Source organism: Microcaecilia unicolor, chromosome 5 (genome assembly GCF_901765095.1).
Source record: "Microcaecilia unicolor chromosome 5, aMicUni1.1, whole genome shotgun sequence".
Taxonomy (NCBI): domain Eukaryota; kingdom Metazoa; phylum Chordata; class Amphibia; order Gymnophiona; family Siphonopidae; genus Microcaecilia; species Microcaecilia unicolor.
The window spans coordinates 168,060,243-168,087,872 of record NC_044035.1 but is presented as its reverse complement, the minus strand read 5'-3'; the positions used below and the strand labels follow the sequence as shown (position 1 = coordinate 168,087,872).

General features: G+C 48.2%; 1 protein-coding gene across 1 annotated transcript in view; it reads left to right on the top strand.

Moving 5' to 3' along the window:
• POLR2C (RNA polymerase II subunit C) overlaps positions 1-27,630 on the top strand; it is a 66,550-nt gene that overhangs the window by 30,504 nt on the left and 8,416 nt on the right. Inside the window, 3 exon segments of the mRNA XM_030203570.1 lie at positions 5,138-5,189; positions 9,041-9,209; positions 23,514-23,588. Of these exon segments, the coding sequence (XP_030059430.1) occupies positions 5,138-5,189; positions 9,041-9,209; positions 23,514-23,588 (296 nt within the window).

Below are 27,630 nucleotides of genomic sequence, written 5' to 3'. Positions count from 1 at the left end.
ACTAGCTCCATTATCTCTGGCTCTGGATGGTGTTTGCTACCCTGGGCCAGCCGTGCAGGCCTTTCTGTTTCTGGTCCTGGCCATTCAGGCTCACTTGGCATAGGCCTTGGCTGTTTGCCTAGCCTGGGTTCGGTTTCGTTCCTGGGGTCCGACTTGGGGGGGGGGGGGGGGCTGGTTCCATTTCTGGCTCATCAAGCCTTGTTCCAATCTGGTATGTTGTCCTTTCGTGGTCTGGGCAGTGGGGATCTTGTCTGTCTTGGGACTCTTCATCTTCCTCTTATCTCGGGGGGGGGGGGGGGGGGGGGGGGGGGGTCCAAACCTGGGATTCATCCCATGCTCGCCGCATGGTCTCTTGGTTTGTAGATTAGGATTCCTGTTTGTACTGGGGAGCTCTGCTGTATCTGTGGTTCTTATGTGCTCCTTGGGGGGACCGGGCAGGAGATCACCATGGCCCTTCTTCCAGCATGGACTTCTCTCTCGTGCCTGGATTCCTTTGCGGGTTGTTTTCTTGTTCTCCACTGCCACGGCTGGACATGTTACCTTGCCATGCCATATAGCGCTTCTTTGGCTCTTGGCCCTGTCTGGGATAGGTATGGGTGCCGCATGGGTTTTCAAGCATGCTGCGGCTTGTTGTCTGATTTCCTGTTTGGGATGCTGCGGGGTCTGGCCAGCTGTTGGTGGTTTCTTCATGCTTAGTATGGCTTCCTCCTTGTCAGGAAGTGTTGTTGCTCCTAACCTTACTGGGCCGCTCTTTGTTTTGCTGGATTCCACAGGCCGCTCTGCATCGACTGGTGTCTCTTCCTTCGCTGCAGCATCCATCTTTGCTTACAGTTGCCCAGGAGGCCAAGGCCTTTGGGGAAGCGAACGTATATTTGTGGATTTCCATGTCCCACCCTATTTGTGGACTGCTTTGTTGCATCGCATTTGTCTCTGGATTGATCTGTGGGATGTAATGGAAGGAAAAATTATGTTTCTTACCTGATAATTTTCTTTCCTTTAGTCCCAACAGATCAGTCCAGAGGCCCTCCCTTGGATTCCTTTGTGACATGGTATTGGGTCTCTTGTCATCTGCTTGCATTTGGGTCCCATTGTAGGTCTAGTTTTCAAAGGACGGATGATGCAGGGGAAAGACCGCTGTTAATTGACCACAGTTGCCGCTAATTCTTCCCTCTTTGGTGTTAGAGGCAGGAGTTTCTTCGTGGGCTCATGGTTTCCTTGCTGCTTTGGTATCGAACATATTAAAAGTGAGGCTGCTGCACAGTATCCTTTATGGCATTATCTCCACCTGCTGATAGGGAGACATAACCCACTCGTCTCTGGATTGATCTGTTGGGACTAAAGGAAAGAAAATTATCAGGTAAGAAACATAATTTTTCCTTAGACCTTAATCTATGAACCATAGCTGAGTCCAGGTTCACATTTAAAAGTTCTGACTTCATAGTGTTCATTTTAAACTCAGATACTCCTCTCTAATGTATGTTAATGGGATGTCTATGTGGCCTTTCCTGGTCTGTCAGGACACATCTAAATATCGTGGTGAATCTTGCAGAATCTCAATTGTTTAAACAACCAATCAACCACTAGATATCTACATTTGAAGAATAGGTGCTTGAACAGAGGAAAAAGCCTCAAACGAACCGAACCGCTAGGGTACTCCTTATGTTAATTCGTTAACATAAGGAGTACCCTAGCGGTTCGTTTGAGGCTTTTTCCTCCGTTCAAGCACCTATTCTTGCATATGTAGATATCTAGTGGTTGATTGGCTGTCAGGACACATGCCAGGGATGTCCCTATCTCCTTTACTCTTTACTTTTTTGTTTTCTCTTTAGACCCTCATATTAGGAATATCCTGATGAATCCAAATATCTCAGAAATAAAGTTCCAACATTGAGTTTAAAATTTCTACCTTTGCAGACGATTTGTTAAGACACCTCACTAATCCCCAGCAGTCTTTAGAAGCATTGATGGAATTGTTTGCCGAATATGGGGATTTTTCTTGTTTTAAGTTGAATATATTGAAGGCCCTGGCTTCTTCAGATGGTCAGGCGGGGTTGGGTTGGACATTTTCCTTTGTGCTGGGCAGATTATTCCTTCTGATACCTAGGAATTCAGTTGATTACGAAGACCTCAAGAGTTATACCAACTTAATGTTTCTAAATTACTCATCTCCACTATTACTACATTATTGGGCTGACAGAATCTCCCTCTGGGGTTGCATGGTAGGGTTTATCTATTTAAAACAGTCAGATTCCCAAGATGACTATACATGTTACAGATGCTCCCTCTGAAATTGCTGAAGAAGGACTTATGTATCCTATATCGACATCTCTCCCGATTTTGTTGGGGAGGCAAAAGGCCAAAGTCTTCCACCAAAATGGTATTTGGCATTTGGAATACAGAGGGATTGGGCTTACTCGGTTTACACAAAGATAACCAGGTGTGTTTATGTCGTCACTTAAGGTATTGGTTTTTGGAGCGGGAGGATTATACACCATACACCAGTAAAGACTGAGACAGATGTGTTTAGCTCATGGCATTTTAATTTCCTTTTGCAAACTCCCTTGAAGTCTATTCCTCCAGTTCTGAGACAGTGTTTTTCTGTTCTTTATGGCAAAATTTAACTAACTATTGGGCAGTAGATCCTAACACATCAGTCCTGTTACCCATTAGAGGAAATGCAGGCTTCCTCCCTGGGGGAGAGAATTTTTCTGCATTGGGAGTGCTTGGGGATCTTGTGTTTGGCGTGTTTGGTGCATCCAAATGGTTTATTACCATTGCAACGCTTGGTTGGAGGAGTTCTGAATCACTTGGCAGATGTATTTGCTTATCGATTGTGCTATGTTTCTACTCTGGACAAAGCCGCTTTGTCTGCCCATCACAGACCTAGACTTATGGCTGTGCTGGATATGAAGAATAGAGACAGACTGTCAGTATCGGAACTTCATAGAGTTATCCTCTCTTCAGAAACACATGTCAGAATTGCCAATTAAATGAGGTGTTGACCTTGAGAGAGCTCTAGACTCTTTGGATTTAGGCAGATTAGTTGTTTGAATCCCAGAACTGATTACAGTTGCAGACCTACAGGTGTGCCAATTTAGGGTACTCCATAGAGCTTTTATTACCCAAGTTCAAGTCTTTAAAATTGAAGGATTGACTCCCAACTCCTTTTTTTTTTCTCATGTATTTTGGGCCTGCACATATGTTTATTTTGGAAAAGGATTGTTTGTTATATTGAATTTTTGTTGGGATCCATTATTCTGTTATCAGCCTTAGTCCTTTTGTTGGACAGACATGAGGTTTTTGTTAAACAGAGAAGAGGTTGTCACTTGTTATTATGCAAGGTGGCTCTTCTGGGCAAAAAGTGTATTCTTAGTCTGGACAATTTCAGACTAAACCCTTCTTCCTAGGCTGGCACAATAGATTGCATAATCTTATGATGTTGGACAAACCAAAGGGTTGGTTTGTCTCAAAAGCACAAGAAGCAATTTCTATCAATTTGGGATACCTATGTAAGTTCTGTACCCTTCCCTCCCCCCCCCTCCCCCCAAGGGGCTTGAAGTTTAGTACTTACCACTTTGTAAGGAGCTGGAACAGCTTGGAATACTGTTGGGCTCATTTTTGAAAGAGAAGGACATCCATTTTTCAACATAAGTCAGAAGATGGACGTCCTTCTCCCAGGGACGTCCAAATTAATATAATTGAAACCCGATTTAGGACGTCTCTCCAACTGCACTCCGTCACAAGGATGGCCAGAGTTCAAGGGGGCGTGTCGGAGGCGTAGCGAAGGTGGGACATGGGCGTGTTTAACACTTGGATGTCCTTGACCCATAATTGAAAAAAACAAGGAAGTCCCTGACGAACACTTGGACGTTTTCACCCAGATCTGTTTTTCTTACGACTAAGGCACAAAAAGGTGCCCGAAATGACCAGATCACCACCAGAGAGAATCGGGGATGACCTCCCGTTACTCCCCCAGTGGTCACTAACCCCTTCCCACCCTCAAAAAAACATATTTAAAAATACGTTGTGACAGCCTCTATGTCAGCCTTAGATATCATACTCAGGTCCATGACAGCACATGGAGGTCCCTGGAGCACTTTTAGTGGGTACTGCAGTGCACATCAGACAGGCGGACCCAGGCCCATACCCCCCACCCCCCCCACCTGTTACATTTGTGGAAAACCCACTATACCCATATATAGGTGCCCCTCTTCACCCGTAAGGGCTATCATAGCGGTGTACAGTTGTGGGTAGTGGGTTTTGGAGGGCTCAGCACACAAGGTAAGAGAGCTGTGTTCCTGGGAGCAATTTATGAAGTCCACTGCAGTGCCCCCTAGGGTGCCTAGTTGGTGTCCTGGCACGTCAGGGGGACCAGTGCACTACAAATGCTGGCTCCTTCCACGACCAAATGGCTTGCATTTGTCCGTTTTTGACATGGACGTCTTTGGTTTCGAAAATCGCCAAAAGTCAGAAACGTCCATGTCTAGGGACGACCAAATTTAGGGACGTCCAAATTTAAGGATTTGGACGTCTCTGACAGTATTTTTGAAACAAAAGATGGATGTTCATCTTGTTTCGAAAATATGGATTTCCCCGCCCCTGGATTTCGCCATTTTGCAAGGACGTTCAAATCGCAACTTTGATGTCCCTTTCGAAAATGCCCCTCTGTGTGTGTGCCCCCCCCCCCCCACCCCCTTTTCTTGGTTTGTGCAGGTGGGTAGGGGAGGTAGGTTTGGCTTCTTATACAAGGAAATTCTCATAGTTGAAGGGTTTACTATCACATTGAGAGGCTATAAGAAACAAATAGCCCTGTTTTACAGAGGTGCACTTTCCTTTTTAGCATGTGCTGTGTAGATGCCCATAGGAATATTATCTGAGAACACAATATACCTTGTTGTGTTTTTACCCCTGAAACATCCACAGGGTAAAACATGGTGCCATGTTGGGTAATTTTTGCTGTTCAAAATAAATGATGTCCGATTTATTGGTGTTTCTTGGATGTTTTGTGAGCTGATTATACCTCTGTTTTTATCTGCTGATTTTGTTGTCTCTTGCCAGTAGTTCATACTGCTGTCTAGCACATGATATGGTCATCTTGAGTGCTAGCCCAGTGACTGTGTGTGTTCCTTCTGCACAGGTAACCTCCCGAAGCAGAGACAGTGACCCCAATGACTATGTTGAACAGGATGGTAAGTAAGGAAGCTCTGCTTACTAGTCGTTTTTTACCTTCGTGTCTAGCTGTTCTGACTAACAGCTGAAGGAATTTGACTGTGATTATCAAGAACTGAGTTCACCACATTTTTTATTTGTATATATTAGTTCCATTTGGCAAATGCCATTGAATATACCATGTAGCAATTTTCTAAAAAGTATTTCAAACAATATCTTATTTTTAAAAATTCCAAATACGTTAAATTCAGATATGAAATAATCCAGCCCCCATTTCTTTAAACTTCTCTGTATTGGTCAGTTAGTACAGCAAGTAATCAACAAAGTATAAAATTCTAATCCAGTACAGGTACCATTACAATGCATGCACACACATTGATCAAACAAAGACCTATTAAATTTGCGCCACTACTCATTTGCCTCCCCCTTGTTCCTTCTCACCCAGTACTTCCCTCGCCCTTAATTGTCTTGTTTGTATTATCTTAGATTGTAAGCTCTATTGAGCAGGGACTGTCTCTCTGTATCAGGTGTTCAGAGCTGCGCGCGTCTGGTAGCGCTATACAAATGCTAATAATAATAATAATAACCTAAAATATGACTATGGCCTTTGGAGATTGTTCACAGCATGTTAGGCTAACATTTTTCTTGAATAGTGTTGGTAAAGTGAGCTGGAAAGATGGACTAAACAACTTCCTGGGACCCAGTTCAGTTCATTTAATTTAATTTACATTTATAACTTGTGCTTCCAAAAGCCTTCTAATCAAGGCAGTGCAGAGATATAAGTATAAAACAGAACTATAAAACATTATGTAAAACTAATTGCAAAAATAACAGTAAAATTATAAAAATAGAAATTAAAATCAATATGATGTTAATATACTCAGGTATCAAGTACAGAAAACTTTATCGGGAAATGATACAAACTAAAACACTATTAAAAATCCAGAATTAAATCTGGAGAAAATGACTGTAATTCTGTGACTATTGAACCTTGGCTGTTCCTAGACCAACCAAGTTTCAGTTTTGGTTACGGTGCCAAAACAGGCCTCAAATCCTTTTTATGTTTGGTTTCAGCCGATAAGCTATTTTAATTTTCTGCCAAGTTTTTGGCTTTCGCGCCCAAAATGACCATGTGTTTGGTGGAAGCCAAAAATTTGTGCTTTGTCCCCATTTGTCTCCGCCCGTTCCTCCCGGACCACCTTAAGTGGCCTCCTCCCCCCTCACCCATAGGCCCCTCTGGGTCTAGTTTTATAATCCCCGGGATATAGGTTAGGGCAGGAACGTTTCCCATGACTCCTGCCCATTCCAACTCCTGCTCTCAAAATGGCTACCGTTACTGGGGTATTGCTCCTACCCTGACTAGACCATCAGGGAATGTAAAGTAGCTGGGGGGGGGGGAGACAGACTCTTGTATTTTTTTTTCCTTCTGTGAGTGCAAGTAATACATTTATGATTTTGCACAATAGTTAGAGTGCGCCAAATAAATGCTTTTGATTACAAACATTTTGCAGGAATTTGTAAATTTTAGATGATAAGCTCCTTGGGAATTAGCCTCTCTGTGGAGTTGTGGCACCAGTCAGCTCCTGTAAAAGCACTGTGGCCTTTTAGTATCTGTTTTCATTCGTTTAAGTCCTTGTGTGTGGAGGCTGTTCTCATTTGGATACTGTGGGTATAGCAGAGGGATGCAGACTGCAAGCTCTGACAATCCCCAGTGGCCCTCACTGGGTTCACATTCACACAACCAAACTTGAGGTTTCTGTTTCTGTCAAAACCAGGTGATGAGATTGCCTTTCATGCAGGGACCTACATTAGGGTAGGAAGGGCCCAAGATGGAACATAAAGGCATTTCCAAAGCAGTACCACCCAGGATTTTTTAAATTCTCAGACTGTGGTCATATTCATGCATCACAAGCCTAATATAGCTTTAAAGGCACTCTGAGAAGCTTCCCCTGTTTAGAGAGGCAGAGAATAGTCTTACAGGAAAGATAAGAAACATATACAGTGGTGGAAATAAGTATTTGATCCCTTGCTGATTTTGTAAGTTTGCCCACTGACAAAGACATGAGCAGCCCATAATTGAAGGGTAGGTTATTGGTAACAGTGAGAGATAGCACATCACAAATTAAATCCGGAAAATCACATTGTGGAAAGTATATGAATTTATTTGCATTCTGCAGAGGGAAATAAGTATTTAATCCCTCTGGCAAACAAGACCTAATACTTGGTGGCAAAACCCTTGTTGGCAAGCACAGCGGTCAGACGTCTTCTGTAGTTGATGATGAGGTTTGCACACATGTCAGGAGGAATTTTGGTCCACTCCTCTTTGCAGATCATCTCTAAATCATTAAGAGTTCTGGGCTGTCGCTTGGCAACTCGCAGCTTCAGCTCCCTCCATAAGTTTTCAATGGGATTAAGGTCTGGTGACTGGCTAGGCCACTCCATGACCCTAATGTGCTTCTTCCTGAGCCACTCCTTTGTTGCCTTGGCTGTATGTTTTGGGTCATTGTCGTGCTGGAAGACCCAGCCACGACCCATTTTTAAGGCCCTGGCGGAGGGAAGGAGGTTGTCACTCAGAATTGTACGGTACATGGCCCCATCCATTCTCCCATTGATGCGGTGAAGTAGTCCTGTGCCCTTAGCAGAGAAACACACCCCAAAAACATAACATTTCCACCTCCATGCTTGACAGTGGGGACGGTGTTCTTTGGGTCATAGGCAGCATTCTCTTCCTCCAAACACGGCGAGTTGAGTTCATGCCAAAGAGCTCAATTTTTGTCTCATCTGACCACAGCACCTTCTCCCAATCACTCTCGGCATCATCCAGGTGTTCACTGGCAAACTCAGACGGGCCGTCACATGTGCCTTCCGGAGCAGGGGGACCTTGCGGGCCACTGCAGGATTGCAATCCGTTATGTCGTAATGTGTTACCAATGGTTTTCGTGGTGACAGTGGTCCCAGCTGCCTTGAGATCATTGACAAGTTCCCCCTTGTAGTTGTAGGCTGATTTCTAACCTTCCTCATGATCAAGGATACCCCACGAGGTGAGATTTTGCGTGGAGCCCCAGATCTTTGTCGATTGACAGTCCATTTTTGTAACTTCTTCCATTTTCTTACTATGGCACCAACAGTTGTCTCCTTCTCGCCCACGTCTTACTGATGGTTTGTAGCCCATTCCAGCCTTGTGCAGGTGTAGGATCTTGTCCCTGACATCCTTAGACGCTCCTTGCTCTTGGCCATTTTTGTAGAGGTTAGAGTCTGACTGATTCACTGAGTCTGTGGGACAGGTGTCTTTCATACAGGTGACCATTGCCGACAGCTGTCTGTCATGCAGGTAACGAGTTGATTTGGAGGCATCTACCTGGTCTGTAGGGGCCAGATCTCTTACTGGTTGGTGGGGGATCAAATACTTATTTCCCTCTGCAGAATGCAAATAAATTCTATACTTTCCACAATGTGATTTTCCGGATTTAATTTGTGATGTGCTATCTCTCACTGTTACCAATAACCTACCCTTCAATTATGGGCTGCTCATGTCTTTGTCAGTGGGCAAACTTACAAAATCAGCAAGGGATCAAATACTTATTTCCACCACTGTATTTACTGATGGGAGGAAGGAAGTATAAGCATATGCATAGACAATAAAATTGTTTATTGTTGATTTGTAACAGCAGTCTTTGCTGAACTGGTAGAGGATGTGGTGTCTGAAACAAAGAACAGAGCGATAGTAGGCCAATATATTTATTTTTTCCTAGGACCAGCAACATAGCAGTAATCTTATAACAAACTAGTTGGGAAGCACGCAAGTCAGAGGGAATAAACTTTCTGCTCCAAGACACTTATGCCAGTTCAGCAACTTCAGTCTTTTTTTCAGATATTCTCCTGGTGAAGCTGCGAAAGGGACAGGAGCTGAGGCTGCGAGCCTATGCCAAGAAAGGATTTGGGAAGGAACATGCCAAGTGGAACCCCACTGCAGGTGTAGCCTTTGAATATGATCCTGATAATGCACTGAGGCACACTGTCTATCCCAAGCCAGAGGAATGGTATGAGTAGCATCTGAGGGAGGTCTGGGAGTACTGGGTTTGCAGTATTGATAAATGGAATAACGGGGACTGGGAGACGGTGAAACAGAGCATGACGGGAGAAAAAAGATTATACAGCTCATCCAAACCAACAGTCCACTCTCTACAATTCTTTTTTTTTTCTCCCTTGGAGAGCCTCTGTGCTTGTTCCATGCTTTCTTGTATTCAGATATTGTCACCACTACCTCTACTGGGAAGCTGTTCTTTGATCCACCACCCATTCTGTGTTTTGTTACTCCTGAGTCTACTTCCTTTCACCCTCATCTTACAACTGCTCTTTCTGAGATTCTTTTCCACTGAGAGGCCAGCTTCCCTGTTCATTTATGCTTGGATGTATTTAAATGTCTCTACCATATCTTCCTGATCCTGCGTACTCTCAAGGGTATATGTATATAGAGCTTTTAAGCTGTCCCCATATGTTTGATAAAGAAGACCATTGATTTTTTTTAGTAGCTGCCCTCTGAATTGACTCCATCCAGTGAACTCCATATCTACTATAATAATTGCACCTCCAATGTTCTGAAGCTGACCGTGGCACACTTGAAGTGAAGCGTTCGTAAGGTTCGTTAGTCTGTCACCATCTCTCTCTGTCCTGCCCTCTCGTCAAAACGTGATGACGTCGAGGGCGGAACAGTGAGAGGGAAGGGCACACTGCAGAGTTGCCAGGCAAAGGAACGCTACGTCACACGCATGAGGGTGCGTCGTCCCTCCCTTCCAGTTCCAGGCCCCCTCCCTCTGATTTTTAAAAGTCATCTTCACTTACCAAGTCAGGGTTACGGCGGCCGGCTGCAGCAGTAAAATGCGTGCAGGCTCGGCCCTTCTCTCTCTCTCAGCTGTGGTCCCGCCCTCATTCCTGTTTCCGCAAGGGCGGGACCAAAGCTCAGAAAGAGAGAGAAGGGCCGAGCCTGCACGCGCTTTACAGCTACTGCCCGCCGCCGTAACTCTGACTTGGTAAGTGAAGATGACTTTAAAAATCGGAGGGAGGGGGCCTGGAACTGGAAGGGAGGGACGATGACCCTGGAACTGGGAGGGAGGGGGGACCCTGAAACTCGGAGGGGACCGTGGAACTCGAGAGGGAGGGAGGGGGGACCCTGAAACTCGGAGGGAGGGAGGGGGACGTTTGGAACTCGGAGGGAGGGGACGACCCTGGAACTCGGAGGGACGGAGGGGGGACGACCCTGGAACTCGGAGGCAGGGGGGGGGGCGACCCTGGAACATGGAGGGAGGGGGGACACTGGGAGGGAGGGAATGGGGGGCCCTGGCACACACACTCAATCTCACACACACACACACTGTCTGTCTCACAGACATACTCGCACACAGTCTCACTCTCTCTTTGTCACACACACTCGCACATTCACTCTCTCTCACATAATCACTCTCACACACACACTCTCAAACATACACACTCCGAGGAAAACCTTGCTAGTTTGCCCGTTTCATTTGTTTGAGAAACGAGCCTTTTTTTTACTAGTATTACCAAGAAAGATAGAGATGGACAGTGAAATACTAACAGACAATAGGAAGGCTAACAAATTTGGGGAGCTACAGTGCCAGTAATGGTATTTCCATATCATCATGCTGATCAATCCATAGACTGGTGGGTTGTGGCCATCTACCAGCAGGTGGAGATAGAGAGCAAAGTTTTTGCCTCCCTATATGTGGTCATGTGCTGCCGGAAACTCCTCAGTATGTTCTCTATCTCAGCAGGGGGTGGTCACACACAGCAGCAGCTCTGGCTAGGTCTCCAAGCCTAATTTTTAGGTTTTGTTGAGTGCCTGGGGTTGAGGGCTCTTCTTGAGCAAGTGCAAACCTGGTGGCGCCAGGTCCATCCTTTTCTCCCCCCTCCCGCTGGCTCCGTTAAAAAAAAAAAAAAAAATTTTGGACGTCCTTAAAGGCGTTTATTTTGACGTTTATTTAAACGTTTATTGCAGCTACTCACTGGGACACCAGGTCGTTACAGCTCGGAGCGAGAAGCAGGTAATTTTTACCTTTTTATAGCGGGCAGGGGGTTCCCCGATCGATCTCCACGTGGCCTATGGCGTCGGAGGGCGAGGGCGCGAAGAATCGCTCCCCGGACCGCGTGTGCGCTTCTAGCGGGGATGCGGGGGTCTTAAAGTCTGATTCGCCCTTGTTGGGGGTCAGTTTGGAGGCCGGTCAGTGTCCCGGGTCTTCCTCCGATGCGGCGGTTTTTCCCGCCATAAACGCCCATCCCCCGCTGCTCGCCTCCGCCATCTTGGCTGGCCACTCTGCTCGGACGGCTTCTTCTTGGGCCGCCCTTGAGCTGGGAGACGTGAATGCCATGGCCGCCCTTGATTTGGGCGACGGCAAAAAAGCGGCTAAAGTTAAGCGCCGTTCTTCCCGCGCGGCTCCTTCGCGGAGTGCGCGCCGGACGCCATCTTGGATGCGCAGCATGTTTCTCCCCCGCTCTTCCGAGCGACCGGTTGAGGGTGCGTCTAGGGCTGTGGCCCAGGCTGCTGAAGTGCACAGTCTGGGGGGTTTCTCCCCCGAGTTTATTTTGCTGCTGCATCAGGCCTTCCTGATGGCAAAATGCTGCCCCTTCTCCCTTGTCCGATAAAGGGGTTGGGCCCCCGGAAAGTAACGCCCCGGGTGGATTCCCAGGCCTTAGAGGACTCTGTTTCCTCTGATGTAGATGAGGCAGCGTATCTGAGTTCTCCCAACGGTCCTTTGGGGATTCCTTGGAGGAGACGGATTCCCGCTCGGATGGAAGCGGATGACCCCTCTGCAGCGCGGATCTTTCGCTCAGAGGATTTGCCCAACCTGTTAGTGCAGGCCATGAGCATTTTGAAGATTTCCTGTCCAGAGGACGTCTCTCCCTCAGCCCCTGTTGGCTCCGCCATTATGCTGGGGACGAAGCGCCCGCCTAGAACCTTCCACGTGCATGATGCCATGCACACCTTAATTTCGGCTCAATGGGATGTCCCGGAAGTGAGCCTCAAAGTGGCTAGGGCTATGTCCCGCCTCTATTCTTTGCCTGAAAGTCAATGGGAGGCCTTTCTTTGGCCTACCGTGGATTCTTTAATCACTGCGGTGACTAAGAAAACGGCGTTGCTGGTGGAAGGTGGCACGGCCCTAAAGGACGCCCAAGACAGAAGATTGGAGGCGGCCTTAAGGTCGTCCTTCGAGGCGGCTGCCTTAAGTTTGCAGGCCTCAGTTTGCGGCTCCTATGTGGCCAGGGCGTGCCTGACTATATGATGTCTTGAGAGCCTCGGCTAAAGGTATGGCTCAGACAGTCTCTGCGCGGCGGTGGCTTTGGCTGAAACATTGGTCAGCGGACCACGCCTCTAAGTCCCGCCTGGCTAAGTTGCCTTTAAAGGCAAGCTGCTCTTTGGGGTCAAGCTGCACAAAATTGTGACCGATCTCGGCACGTCTAAGGGCAAGAGGTTACCAGAGGTCAGGGCTCGGGCCAGTGCTCGCCCCGGTATATCCAGAGGACGGTTTCAGGAAACCCGTCGGTACCGCCCGGGCAAGTCGGGCTCCTCTGCCCCCTCTTCCTTTAAGAGGAACTTCTCCCCCAAGCAGCATTCCTTTTGCAGAGACCGCCGTCCCGGAGGTGCGCCCTCCGGTCCTCCCCCAGGGTCTCGTACCCAATGACGGGGTCCTGGTCCATGGCCCAGTGCAGATTGGAGAACGCCTGTCCTCGTTTCTGGGCGAGTGGACCAGGGTAACTTCAGACGCTTGGGTGCTGGAAGTCATCAGAGACGGCTACAAGCTAGAGTTCTGCCGACCCTTAAGAGACGGGTTTGTACTCTCTCCCTGCAAGTCTCCGTCAAAGCTGTGGCAGTGCAGCAGACCTTGGACAATCTGATCCGCCTGGGTGCGGTCGTTCCGGTGCCAGAAAATCAGCTTGGCAAGGGACGTTACTCCATTTACTTTGTGGTACCAAAGAAAGGAGGTTCTGTAAGGCCTATCCTCGACCTCAAAGGGGTCAATCGGGCCTTGAAAGTTCAGCACTTTCGCATGGAGACTCTCCGCTCTGTTATAGCGGCAGAGAAGGCAGGGGAGTTCCTGGCATCCTTGAACATCAAGGAAGCGTACTTGCATATTCCCATCTGGCCTCCTCATCAGCGCTTTCTGCGTTTTGCAGTCCTGGGCCGACACTTCCAGTTCAGAGCCCTCCCGTTCGGGTTGGCTACTGCTCCGCGGACCTTCTCCAAAGTAATGGTGGTCATCGCGGACTTCCTGCGAAAGGAAGGAGTACAAGTCCATCCTTATCTGGACAACTGGTTGATCCGAGCCCCCTCTTATGCAGAGTGCGGCAAAGCTGTGGACCGGGCGATTGCTTTTTTGAGCTCCCTGGAGTGGATCATCAACTGGGAGAAAAGCCAGCTGCGCCCGACTCAGTCCCTGGAGTATCTGGGAGTTCGATTCGACACCCAAGTGGGCAGAGTGTTCCTGCCAGACAATCGGATTGTCAAACTTCAGGCTCAGGTGGACCAGTTCCTAGTAGCCTCTCCGCTTAGGGCTTGGGACTATGTGCAGCTGTTGGGCTCTATGATGGCCACGATGGAAGTAGTGCCCTGGGCCAGGGCTCATATGAGACCACTACAACACTCTCTGCTGCAGCGCTGGACTCCGGTGTCGGAGGATTATGCTGTGCGCCTTCCCTTGGACCCAGCAGTGCGCAAGGCGCTGAGCTGGTGGCTGAAGACAGACAAGTTGTCTGCAGGGATGCCTCTTGTGACCCCGGAGTGGATTGTCGTCACGACGGACGCCTCTTTGATGGGCTGGGGAGCCCACTGCTTGGGAAGGACAGCGCAGGGGCTCTGGTCTCCTGCAGAGGCAAAGTGGTCTATCAACCTCCTGGAACTCAGAGCCATTCGGTTGGCGCTTTTGGAGTTCCTCCCGGTACTGGCGTTGAAGCCAGTACGGGTCCTGTCGGACAATGCCACGGCTGTGGCCTATGTCAACCGCCAGGGAGGTACCAAGAGCGCCCCTCTAGCCAAGGAAGCCATGAATCTATGCCAGTGGGCGGAAGCGAACCTGGAACAGCTGTCAGCGGCCCACATTGCCGGAGTCATGAATGTCAAGGCGGACTTTCTCAGTCGCCATACCTTGGATCCCGGAGAGTGGCAGTTATCGGCTCAGGCGTTCTTGGACATCACGAAGCGCTGGGGCCAGCCGAGCCTAGATCTGATGGCGTCATCGGCCAATTGCCAAGTGCCGCGCTTTTTCAGCAGAGGACGGGACCCTCGATCTCTGGGAGTAGATGCTCTTCTCCAACAGTGGCCGACACAGGAGCTTCTCTATGTGTTCCCGCCCTGGCCCATGTTGGGCAGGGTACTAGACCGGGTGGCAAAGCATCCGGGCCGAATAATCCTGGTGGGTCCGGACTGGCCCAGACGTCCCTGGTATGCGGACTTGATAAGGCTATCAGCAGACGACCCTCTGCAGCTGCCAGTGGAGCAGGGCCTGTTGCATCAGGGTCCCGTGGTGATGGAGGATCCCTCCCCCTTTAGTCTTACGGCCTGGCTATTGAGCGGCAGCGTCTGAGGAAGAAGGGCTTCTCAGACAAGGTCATCGCCACTATGCTGAGAGCGAGGAAGCGCTCTACTTCTACTGCTTACGCCAGGGTTTGGCGTACCTTTGCAGCGTGGTGTGAAGCAGGCTCACTTTCTCCCTTCACTGCCCCAATTTCTTCAGTGTTGGCGTTCCTGCAAGAAGGTCTGGAGAAAGGCCTGTCGCTCAGTTCCCTTAAAGTCCAGGTAGCGGCTCTGGCTTGCTTCAGGGGCTGCCTGAAGGGTGCTTCCCTGGCTTCGCAGCCAGATGTGGTGCGCTTTCTCAAGGGAGTTAATCACCTGCGCCCTCCTCTGCACTCAGTGGTGCCTGCGTGGAATCTCAACCTGGTGCTAAGAGCCTTGCAGAAGCCGCCTTTTGAACCCTTGTCGAGGGCATCTCTGAAAGACCTGACGTTGAAAGCAGTCTTTTTGGTGGCTATCACTTCAGCCAGAAGAGTTTCCGAGCTCCAGGCACTCTCATGTCGAGAGCCTTTTCTGCAGTTCACTGAGGCAGGAGTGTCTGTTCGCACAGTGCCTTCCTTCCTGCCCAAGATTGTTTCTCGCTTCCATGTGAATCAGCAGCTCTGTCTCCCTTCCTTTCGTAGGGAGGACTACCCAGAGGAATACTCTGCTCTCAAATATCTGGATGTGAGACGAGTCATCATCAGATACTTGGAAGTGACCAATGATTTCCGGAAGTCGGATCATCTGTTTGTCCTGTTTGCAGGTCCTCGTAAGGGTCTGCAGGCTGCTAAGCCTACAGTGGCAAGATGGGTCAAGGAAGCCATTGCAGCGGCTTATGTGGCCGCGGGGAAGGTGCCGCCTATCCAGCTGAAGGCTCACTCCACTAGAGCTCAGGCGGCCTCGATGGCAGAGGCCGGGTCCGTCTCCTTGGAAGAGATTTGCAAGGCGGCAACTTGGGCATCGGCCCATACCTTCTCCAGACATTACCGCTTGACTGTGGCTGCTCGGGCGGAGGCCCGGTTTGGAGCTTCAGTGTTGCGGTCAGGGATTTCAATGTCCCGCCCTGGGTGAGTACTGCTTCGGTACATCCCACCAGTCTATGGATTGATCAGCATGATGATATGGAAGGTAAAATTATGTATCATACCTGATAATTTTCTTTCCATTAATCATAGCTGATCAATCCATAGTCCCTCCCAGATATCTGTACTGTTTATATTCTGGTTGCATTTCAGGTTCAAGTTTAGTCTTCAGTTCCTGTTCAGGAGGACTTCGTGTTCAAGTTTTTTCAATTGGATTCTTCAAGAGTTGAGACGAGTTTGTGTTACAGTGAGCTGCTGCATTCCTCTCCCCTCCGTTTTACGGGGCTGGATTGAGACTTAAATTCTGCCGGTGCTCCCTCCCGCTTCGTGCGGCTGTAGGGCAGCTTTGTACCCCTCCCGCTTCGGCGGTGTTAGGGTCAGTCAGCTCCTCCCGCGGTTGTGGTTGCAGGATAAGCCAGATCCCCCCGCATCGGCGGGGTGGTGTCCCTCCCCCGCTCCGCGGGGATGAGCTGGACGGATTCCCCTCCCCCACTTGTGTGGGGATGAGCTGGGTTAATTCCCCTCCCCCGTTTCGGCGGTGGTGAGCTGGGCAGAGTGTCCCTTTGTGGGTGTAATTCTCTAAGTGCTGAGTCCTGCGGATGGAGCTTTGATATCGACATACTGAGGAGTTTCCGGCAGCACATGACCACATATAGGGAGGCAAAAACTTTGCTCTCTATCTCCACCTGCTGGTAGATGGACACAACCCACCAGTCTATGGATTGATCAGCTATGATTAATGGAAAGAAAATTATCAGGTATGATACATAATTTTACCTTAAAGGAGATGATTTGGACTTAATGAAACAAACCTTGGTGAATCTGGAAGATATAACAGATCAGATCAACAGACCAAAGAGTAGCAAATCATCTAGACTGGATGGTATATACCAATGTTTCCCAAACTGTGCGCCTCAGCACCCTGGTGCGCTGCAGCAAACTCTCAGAGGTGCTGCGGCACATCTTGACCTCCCTCCCACCACCCACAATCCAGCATCGCTGTGTACTTTCCCCTCCCGCAGGTCCGGAATCTGCTTCTTCCCCCGCCACCGCTGCAGCACTAGCAGCTTACATTTTCGGGCCATCCGCGATTCACACAGACACTGCGGGGACTTTCCTCTGCTGCGTCCGGCCCTCACAAAAGCAAGTTGCACGAGAGAGGGCCGGATGCGGCAGACTGGGAAGGCCTCTGAGTGCCTGCCTTTTGTGAATTGCAGGTGGCCCGAAAACGTAAGCTGCAAGCACTGCAGCGGCGGTGGGGGAAGGAGAAGGAAGCAGCAGTGATCCTGAACCTGCAGGAAGGAAGGTAGCTAGCAATGCTGGATTTGGGGAAGGCAGAGGTGTGGTGGATTTATGGGATAAGAGGGACTGCAGGGAATGGTGTGGTGGACTTTCTGGGAAGCGAGGGCTGCAGGGAAAGGGAGACCCATGTGGCCAGGGAGGGTGTGGAGACCCATGGGGGAGGGGTGCGGAGACCCATGTGGGGGGGGGGGGGGGGTGCCACAAAATATTGCTTGGATACTGAAGGTGCCGTGAGCCGAAAGTGTTTGGGGAACCCCTGGTATATACCCTAGAGTATTGAAAGAACTCAAAAATGAAATTGTAGATCTACAGTTTCAATTTAGAGTTCTTTCGATACGCTAATCCAGGTGATTTGCTGCTCTTTAGTTTGTTGATTTGGCCTATTATACCTTCCAGATTCATCTCTTCCTATTCCCTAGCCAACTCCCCTGACTTCCCTAGTCAGTGAAAAGGTCTAGTACCCCAAACATTGCCTTTCATGCAGGGGCCCACATTATGGTTGGAATGGCTCAAGATGGAACATAAAGGCATTTCCAATGCAGTACCACCCAGGAGTTTTTAAATTCTCAGACTGTGGTCATTTTCATGCATCACAAGCCTAATATGGCTTTAAAGACACTCTGGGAAGTTTCCCCTGATTAGAGAGGCAGAGAATAGTCTTACAGGGAAGATAAGAAACATGTATTTACTGATGGGGGGGTAGTATAAGCATATGCATAGACAATAAAATTATGTTTATTGTTGATTTGTAACAGCAGTCTTTGCTGAACTGGTAGAGGATGTGGTGTCTGAAACAAAGAACAGAGCGATAGCAGGCCAATATATTTATTTTTTCCTAGGACCAGCAACATAGCAGTAATCTTATAGCAAACTAGTTGGGAAGCAGGCAAGTCAGAGGGAATAACACCACAACGTATTGTAAAACGAAAAGTGTGTATCAGGCCACAGATGGAACAACCATTTGGATTCAGAAGTCAGAGGAAACATGGCCCGTGTTTTGGCTATCGTTTGCCATCAGGGGTCTGTCACATAAATATAATAACATGCATATAAGATTTAAAAACATTAAAAAATGAAAAATAAAACTTTAGCAAAATCCAACATTAACAAGTTATTCCACACTGGATATACCACCTTTCTGTAGATACTTTTCTGTCCCTAATGGGCTCACAATCTAAGGTTATTTGTACCTGGGGCATTGGAGGGTTAAGTGACTTGCCCAGGGTGTTTTACCTTTGACTGATATATAAATAACTGTAAAAGGTAAAACATCAGTCTGAAGCAGTAGTTTCTAAACCTGGTTTTTCAGGATATCCACAATGAATATTCATGAGAGATATTTGCATGCACTGCTTCCATTGCATACAAATCTTTCTCATGAATATTCATTGTGGATAATCTGAAAGGATACATATATACAAATTAAATCATATAACATACATCATAAAACATGAAAAGACAGAGTACTGCCATAACATCATAAAACATGAAAAGACAGAGTACTGCCATAACATGCATCTTATTGCACCCAGGAAAATCATTTAAAAAGTAAATATTCTCGTATACAATGTGTGATATAGGTATCTTAATGATCACATGCAGAACTCTAGCCTTAAATAGACATATCATGCAGTTTTATAACAATCTAAACTGCTGCATGCTTATCTTTAAGAACATTGTTTTGTAACTATAACAATATCTTACATGGAAATGTTTTGAATATCAAAGGACTACTCAAATATCTATATAATAATTATACTATATAATAATTTGTACCTCAGCTTCTCTGGATGGCTGGCTGTCTAGGTTTGTAACATGTTGACGTCAGCTCGTCTCCAGTGTTCCCTTCCCTCTCAGTGTCCCGCCCTCGTGTAAAAACGAAATGACATCTGAGGAGGGTGGGACACTGAGAGGGAAGGCAAGGGAACGCTGGAGGCAACGCGAGCCCAGCCTGCCTGCCGCTGCGCCGTTCTGAGGTAAGATGGATGGCCTACAAGGAGGGTGGCAGGAAGGACAGAGTCACTGGCCATGGAGGGGAGGGGAGAATCACTGGAGATGGATGGGAGGGCAGGACACAGGACTATCGCTGCACATGGATGGGAATGGGAGGGCAGGGCAGAAGTGAATTGCTGGATATCGGGATGGGGGCGAGGGAAGGGAGGGCAGAGGAGAATCGCTGGACATAGATGAGATGGGAGGGGAGGAGGGCAGGGGAGAGAGGAGAAGCAGAGGTACACTCCAATGTACTGTACATCAATCGGTGGACATGGATGGGAGGGCAGGGCACAGGAGAATTGCTGCATATGGATGGAATGGGAGGGCAGGGCAGAAGCAAATTGCTGGATATCTATGGGATGGGAGGCGAGAGGAGAATCGCGGGACACAGATGGAAGGGCAGGGCAGAGGACAATTGCTGCACATGGAGGGGAGGGCAAAATCACGGGACACAGAGGGGAGGGCAGGGCACAGGAGAATCGCTGGAGATGGGAGGGGAGGGAAGAATCGCTGGACATGGAGGGGAGGGCAGGAGAGAGGAGAAGCAGAGGGACACTCCAACGTACTGTACATCAAGCGATGGGAGGGAAGGGCACAGGTGAATCACACTGTACATCACAAGCAATGAGAGGGTAGGCCACAGGCGAATCGCTGGATATGGATGGGATGGGAGGCGAGGGGAGAATCACAGGGCACGGATTGGGAGGGGAGGGCAGCACAGAGGAGAATCACTGGACATGGAGGGGAGGCCAGTATTGCGGGACGCAGAGGGCAGGGCAGAGGACAATCGCTGGACATAGATGGGAGGGGAGGGAAGAATCGCTGGACATGGAGGGGGGAGGGCAGGGGAGACAAGAGAAGCAGAGGGACACTCCAATGTACTGTACATCACTAGCAATGGGAGGGCAGTGCAGAGGCGAATCGCACTGTGCATCACAAGCGATGGGAAGGCAGGGCAGAGGCGAATCGCTGAATATGGATGGGAGGGAAGGACAGGACAGAGGAGAATCGCTGGACATCGAGGGGATGGGAAGGGAGGGAAGAATCACTGGACATGGAGGGGAGGGCAGGGGGGAGAGGAGAAACAGAGGGACACTCCCAACAATACTGTACATCACAAGCGCAGGACAGGGTAGAGGCGAATTGCTGAATATGGATGGCATGGGAGGCGAGGGCAGAATCGCGGGATACGGATGGGAGGGCAGGGCAGAGGAGAATCGGTGGATGGGGATGGGAGGCGAGGGGAGAATCACGGTTCACTTAAAACATAATCGCCATTACATGATAGCCTTGCTAGCTCCCGTTTCATTTTTTAGCGAAATGAGCTTTTTTTTGCTTGTAATAATAAAATCAGAATATATTCTAAGCACATAACATAAGAACATAAGTATTGCCATACTGAGACAGATCGAAAGTCCATCGAGCCCAGTATCCTGTTTCCAGCAGTGGCCAGTTATCCCTCTGTCATCTAGCGGTTCAACTGTTTCTTTTGCTGGCTTCTTGCTTTTAATGTACCTAAAAAATGTTACTATGTGTGTTTGCCTCCACGCAATGTTTTTTCAAAGTCCTTCTTTGCCTTCCTTACCAGTGCTTTGCATTTGACTTGCCATTCCTTATGCTGTTTGTTATTATTTTCAGTCGGAGCCTACTTCTATTTTCTAAAGGATTTTCTTTTAGCTCCAATAGCTTCCTTCACCTCACTTTTTAACCATGCTGGCTATCGTTTGGCTTTCCTTCCCTCTTTTTTAATACACGGAATATATTTGGCCTGGGCTTGTAGGGTTGTATTTTTGAACAGCATCCACGCCTTCACAGCTGTTCCTTTAAGTTTTTTTTAAAAATTTCACCGTTCTTCTCATTTTATCATAGACTGCTTAAGATGACCATAAATAGGTAAAATGGCACACAAAAAAATTTCAAACACTTGCATAGAAAAAACTTGCAAAGAGTACTAATATTAAAAAAGAGAACGGCTGAAACAGATCGGGACAAAAAAAAAGAACAAGAGACCTGCAGTACACCCTTGTGAGCAAATGTACTGCTATTACTCAAGAACAATGGCAGTTGCTAGCATCAGGAGTCTGACACAACAGATGCATCATAAGCGTTAATCTCTCTATATAAAAAGCAACACCAACGTTCTATGAAGCCTCCAGCCGGAAGTGTGAAGGGGGCGAGATATCCGGTTTCCCTATGAGTGTCTGCCCCGCCCTCTCTGTAACACAGTCAGTGAAGGAAAACAGCAGAGCACGAAATCAAATCGCTGGCGCTGTAACAGTGAAGGACTCAGAGGGGGGAGGGGAGAGAGGCCAGAGGGCAGGGACACACACACTCCCACATGCACACAGAAGAAAACATTGCTAGCCCCCGTTTCATTTGCATCAGAAACGGGGCTTTTTTACTAGTAAATAATAAAATATAGCAATTCATTGTCAGCATCATATAAATTTAAATACGTTGTTGCCGATTCATTAAAAAGTCTTAAAACATAAATTATAACAAAACAGTGGTTGAGAATATAAAAGTTAATGGACTGCAGGACTTAACCACATTGAGACAGGCATGGGGAAGCTACTGCTTGCCCTGGGATTGGTAGCATGGATGTTGCCACTATTTGGGTTTCTACCAGATACTTGTGACCTGGCTTGGCCACTGTTGGAAACAGAATACTGGGATAGATGGACCATTGGTCTGACCCAGTATGGCTATTCTTATGTCCTAAAAATACTTAATGATTAAAAAATATTCAAGAAAATGAAAAAGCATAAAACCTAAAAAAAAGTGTGTCGGGTTGTGAATAAAACATTGTTTCCTCTGACTTCTGAATCCGCTTGGTTGTTCCATCTGTGGCCTGAAACAAGTTGGGAAAGCATGCTTTGCTTGGCTCATGTAATGTATATATTTCCAGCTCCTTTCCTTGTGTTTTTGTGTGCGTCTCTTGTCTCTATATGAAGCTCTGACCTGGAGAGGGGTGGGTTAATTGGTTTGAATGGTGCAGTACACCAGCATTTCATTGGTTTGGAAAGAATAAAATGACTGTGGCGTTTAATGGTGTGGTGAAACGGAGTTTTCCTGCATGTAAATTGTATAGCTATTTTTTATGATGTGCATTTCCCTTGTTTGGCCAGCAGATGGTGTCTGAACTTTGTAAAGTTGTTACAGAAGTGACAGTTTCTTCTTCCTGCCTCAGCAGAAGCGAAGTAATCTGCACTGCTGTTGGTCAGAAGCCGCTCAGTGTTTATGATCTGGGCTCTGATTGTATCCGCTGGAAATCTTTAGTCTCAGAGTGGGAGTGTGGAAGGTACAGACCTCTATACTGAGACCCTATTCAAAAACTGTGAGCAGTTAATTTTCCTGAACTCCCCAGGTACTACTCAGGTAGTGAATAAGTGTTAGTTTAGTATTGATTCCTGTTTAATTTACCTGTTTGTCTGCTAATTACACCCTATTCATCCGTTCAGTTCTAACTTGTTATGATGATAAATCAATTAATTTATTAGCAATTTTTGTCCTGGACTGACTAAGAATCCTGGTGGTTTGTGTTTTGGGTCTGTGGGAGCTTTCTAGGAACTGTGGGACCCCTGGAAGTGTGGCTTCAGTGTCCTTAGAAAGCACTGGGGAATTAAGTCTGGGAGGCAAGCGTAACCCAGCAGGTGGGAGGAAGGGTATGTCAGAGTAGAGCACTTGCACAGGTGGTAGTGGGCCTGAGCACTGCTGGGACAGACCCTCTAGGTGGCCACAGGGTTAGCCCCAGGTGGGTGCTAGGCATTCCGTGACAAATGGTTTGCGGTATTATCACATTTGGCTTCAGCAGATTATAAAGATGGATTGTACAGTTTAGTCACATCTGTCCTATGGCATCTGGTCCTGTAAGATTTGACAGTTCCCATTTGCCAGGTCACTGTGGCATCTAGAGACTTTGGTGTCCAAGATTTTGTACCTTCATGAGGTGTCGTAACCCCCCTCCCCCCCTTTCTCCAGCACAATGCAATTGAGCTCAGGTTTGGGCCATGAGGTGCACGGCTCTCATGCAACTCTTGCGGTCTCAATGAGAGCAGCTCAAACTGGAGCTGAATTGGGCTGTGTGGAGGAGGAACTGTTTCAGTGGCAGTGCAACAATAGCAAGAGGCCTTTGAGACAGCAAAGGGAAAAACAACCATCAGAGGTGAAGAGGAGGGAGAGAAAGAGGGACAGAAGTACTGAAGAAAGAAATAGGGGATGGAAAGATTAGGAAGAGAAATGGGGAAAAGTTACAAGCTTTAAAAGGGTAACTGAGGAAAAAGAACCTTGTTCCACATGCATTAAATAACCTTGCATAGCATGCAACAATCTATAGTGCAGTGAGAGGGGAGCAAAATGAATGTGCAGCACAAATGTTCACTTCTGTGGTGTTTTGATTCCAGGCCAAAGAGTGAATACTCAGAGATTGATGAAGATGAGTCCCAGGCTCCTTATGATCCCAACGGGAAACCTGAGAGGTAAGAGGTTATGTGCTATACCAGGATGAGGAGTGATGGAAATGTTCAAATACATCTACTGTGAAGAAGCATCACCTTATGAAAGGGAGGAACAGGAAAGTGTAACCATGGGGCAGCAGAGGTCATTGAAGGAGTAGCATATAAGATACAGGGCTTCATAAACAAAATGAAATCCATTTTCTGAATGGATATTACCAAAATCTGTAATTTCTCAGTACTTCTAGCTTGCTGTCTCTGAGCAGCATTTGTCCCCCATTCTGTAGGTGTAATGTGTTCTAATAATAATAAAGGTATCAGGATGCAGTCTAGCAGATTTCTTTCACAGTATCAGCCCTTCTATAGTACTGCCGTCAAGGACCCAGGGCTAGTTTAACACATTAATATGCATTAACGCAAGAAGGTTTGATGAACAGGAGGCGGCATGATGTCTCAAAGCTGAAGCTGGTCCACTCATGAAGGTTTTAAATTCTGTCCAAAGCAGCTGCTGCCATCTTGGTACACCCAAAACAATGTAATCGATAGGGTGAAAAGCTCTGCCTACTGACCAGCCCAGATTATGGCCAAAGCATACTCCTGCCGTCTCCTGTTCATCAAACCACCTTGAAATAACACGATAGTGCATTTTAGTACATCTAGCTGCTAGACGGGTTCCTTTTGTGTTTAGTATGATTTTAAAACAGATTTCAGTGACCTAAGTTTTCTGCCAGTTTTTTTTTCATTAGGAGGGTAGAGTATATTTATTTATCTGTAGACCCTTGATGATAACGTCAATTGCCATGTACTGCAGGGCAGTTTACAAAAGAGAGGGTATAAAAGGACAAACAAAGAGGTAAGAGAGATGTGCGGGAAGACTCTCAACCCCATATGGGCGAAGGGAGATCACCCATTTTCTTAGCATCAGCAGCAGATGAATCAGCAACTAGTGGGTTGTGTAGAGACAGAGATGATTGACATTCAACCCAGTGATATAGGATGAATACCTTCTTCCAGTATATATCTATCTCCAGCAGGCAGATGGACGGATATCCTGTAGCTCGTTAGGGGTGCTCCTGGCCTGGGTCTCCTGGTCAGTTGAGCATGGGCGTGCTCTGGCTATTCGGTGCCAGCTTTAGGGAGCATACCTGGTCACCCCTGGTCCCTCCCGCACCCTGGGTTTCCCTCTGCCACTGTTCTGTGGGCTTCCTCACCCTCAGTTCTGTTCCACTGTTTTCATTTGGCTTTCCTCCAAATAAATAAATAAGATGACAGAAAATTAAAAAAGGGCTCTTAGTCCCTGTTTCTGTAGTTGTGCTAGCGTGCGGAACAAGAAAGCCATAGCACACATTGTTCAGATGCTGCTGTGCTAGGATAGTCATGAAGGGAGAGTGTTTCTGCTGAAGACTGTCAGGGCAGGCTGTTTCTGGTGGCGGTGTTGTGCTGGATCTGTGGTAAGCTGCCTGGCAGTGGTAAGTGTTTGTTTTATTTTTTCAGCATCCTGATGATTGTAGCGTCCCGCTGTTCCTGCTGTGGTGAGCGGTGTCCGTTCTCTGCAAGGGGGCTGCACTGACGCCTCTGCGGTACTGGCAGATAATATGGCACCTTTCCGCACATGATCTCCTCCTTTGGACACGAATCATCCAACAACCATTTTGCCGCCAGACGACATGGTTCCTCATTGCGGCAGGGCCCCAGGTGGTGTGTGACCCCATGGGAGTCCGGGGCCTGCATGTTGCCTGAGAAGGGAGTGTCTACTTTGGGGGTGGAGACTCCTTCCCCCCCCCCCCCCCCCTGCAATTTTGTTCTGATACATCAGGCTTACCTGATGAAACGTATTCAGCATCAGTCAGGAAGTTTGAAGAATACCTTTGAGCTTTCCTCTCGGGTTTTGCCTCTGGTGCCTCCTGAAAAGAAGCATATGGAAGCTGCTTCTGAAGTGGGGTTGGTGGCCCCTCTTTCTCCTCCCACTCCGCTCCTTTCAACCCTGGGGACTGTGCTGGCTCTCTCAGGCAGGTCAAATCATTCTCCCCTAGAGGGGACCTGGAGGAGGAAGAACTTCTGGCTTTGGAGATGGATGACCCAATGGCTGTCTATATATTTCATAAAGAGGAGTTGTCCTCCTTGATTGTTCACGCTCTTCAAGCCCTGAGCATTTCGGTGGACGGTCCCCTACACCAGCTGCGGGTAATCCCAAAATGGAGACCAGCTCAGTCCTTTCCGGTGCATGAGGTCATAGAAGAGCTCATCCTGGCACAGTGGTTCACTCCGGATGCTGGCCTGCAGGTTGCAAAGGCTATGTCTCGCCTGTATCCTGTGCCACATGACTACTTGGAAAAGTTGAAGCTTCCTAAGGTGGATGCTTTGGTGGTGGCAGTTGCCAAGAAGACTATCCTGCTGATGGGGGGGGGGGGGGGGGGAGTATAGCTTTGAAGGATGTGCAGGACCAGAAGCTGGAGGCGTCCTTGAAGCAGGCCTTTGAGGTGTTGGAGCTCTCGCTTGAAACCTCCATCTGCAGCTCCTATGCAGCAAAGGCTTGCCTCACCTGGACCCACAGTCGGCAGACGGCATCGGGGGAGGATCAGCCGACAATGGATTTTCTCTCACTGGAATCTGGCTTGGCTTATTTGGCAGATTTGTTGTATGACCTCATGTGGGCGTCTGCAAAACAAATGGTTGTGGCTGTGATGACTCGACGGCTTTTGTGGCCACCGTTGGGCAGCAGGCACATCCTTTTAAGCAGCACCTTACCAAGCTCCCCTTGCGGAGCTGCTGTTCGGGGAGGACCTCAAAGGTGGTCAAGGATTTGGGGGATTCTGAGACAGCAGTTGCCCAAGGATCAGAGGAAGCCTTTGTTCAGGCCAGGCACAATGCGTACCTGTTTTAAGGAGGTATAGAACTATCGACCAGGACCGGGTTCTGCAGCAGCGGCATCTTTGGACTTTCAAAGGTTCTGTTTTCAGCAGCGGTCTTCCTTTCAAAGTGACGAGAGACCCAGGACCCATATGTTGTCCTCCGCCCTCGGTGAGAACTGCCCAATGATGGGGCGCCGGCCCACTGTTCAGTACAGCAAATAGGGGTTAGCTGACCCTGTTTTTCGAGCAGTGGGCCAGTCCATTGGGTTCTCAACATTATCGGAGAAGGGTACAAATTATTTCTCTGCTCCTGTTGGCAGATTTTTTCTTGGAATTCCCATGCAGAGCACCTTCTGAGTGCTTGGTGGTGCTGTCCACTCTGGCCACCTTGCAGGAGCTCAGCACCTTTGTGCCCATCCCTGCAGGGGAACAGGAACAGGTATGCTATTCAATCTATTTTGAGGTGGCCAAGAAGGGATGGTCCTACTGACTGATCTTGGACCCCAAGCATGTGAACCGTTTTAGGTCCATCATTTTCGCATGGAGACGTTGTGGTCCGTGCTGGCAGCGAACAGCCGGTGGAGTTTTTAACGGCCCTGAATCTCAAGGAGACATATCTGCAGTGCGGGGCCATCATTTCCAGTTTCAGGCCCTCCCCTGTGGGCTGGCTACAGCACCTTGCATGTTTTCTAAGGTCATGGTGGTAGTGGGAAGTTGTTCAAGTTTACCCAGATCTGGATGACTGGTTGATCCGGGTGTCTACAGAGACCAAGAGCCATGAGCCATCTAGTCCCTTCACAGGTAGTTGAATATCTCAGAGTGCGCTTCGATACCCTTCAGGGTCGGGTGGAGAAACTGCACCCTCAGGTTGCCATGTCCACGTGGGATTACATTCAGGTTCTGGAATCAATGATGGCATCCATGGATGTAGTGCTCTGTGCAAGGCCTCGCATGCTCACCCTGCAGAACTGTCTCCTACATCACTGATCTTCTGTAGTCGCAGGACTATCAGGTGTGATTCTGTTGGAACCTGCAGGCTTGCCTCACCATACGCTGGTTGCTCCAGCGAGACAATTTGCAGGGGAGACTGCCATTGGTGTTTCCTCAGTGGATTTGTAGCAGTGACTGATGCCAACCTGGCAGGCTGGGGAGCCCATTACCTGCAGTGCAGTGCTCAGGGCTGTTGGTCCATGCTGGAAGCAGTAGTCCATCAC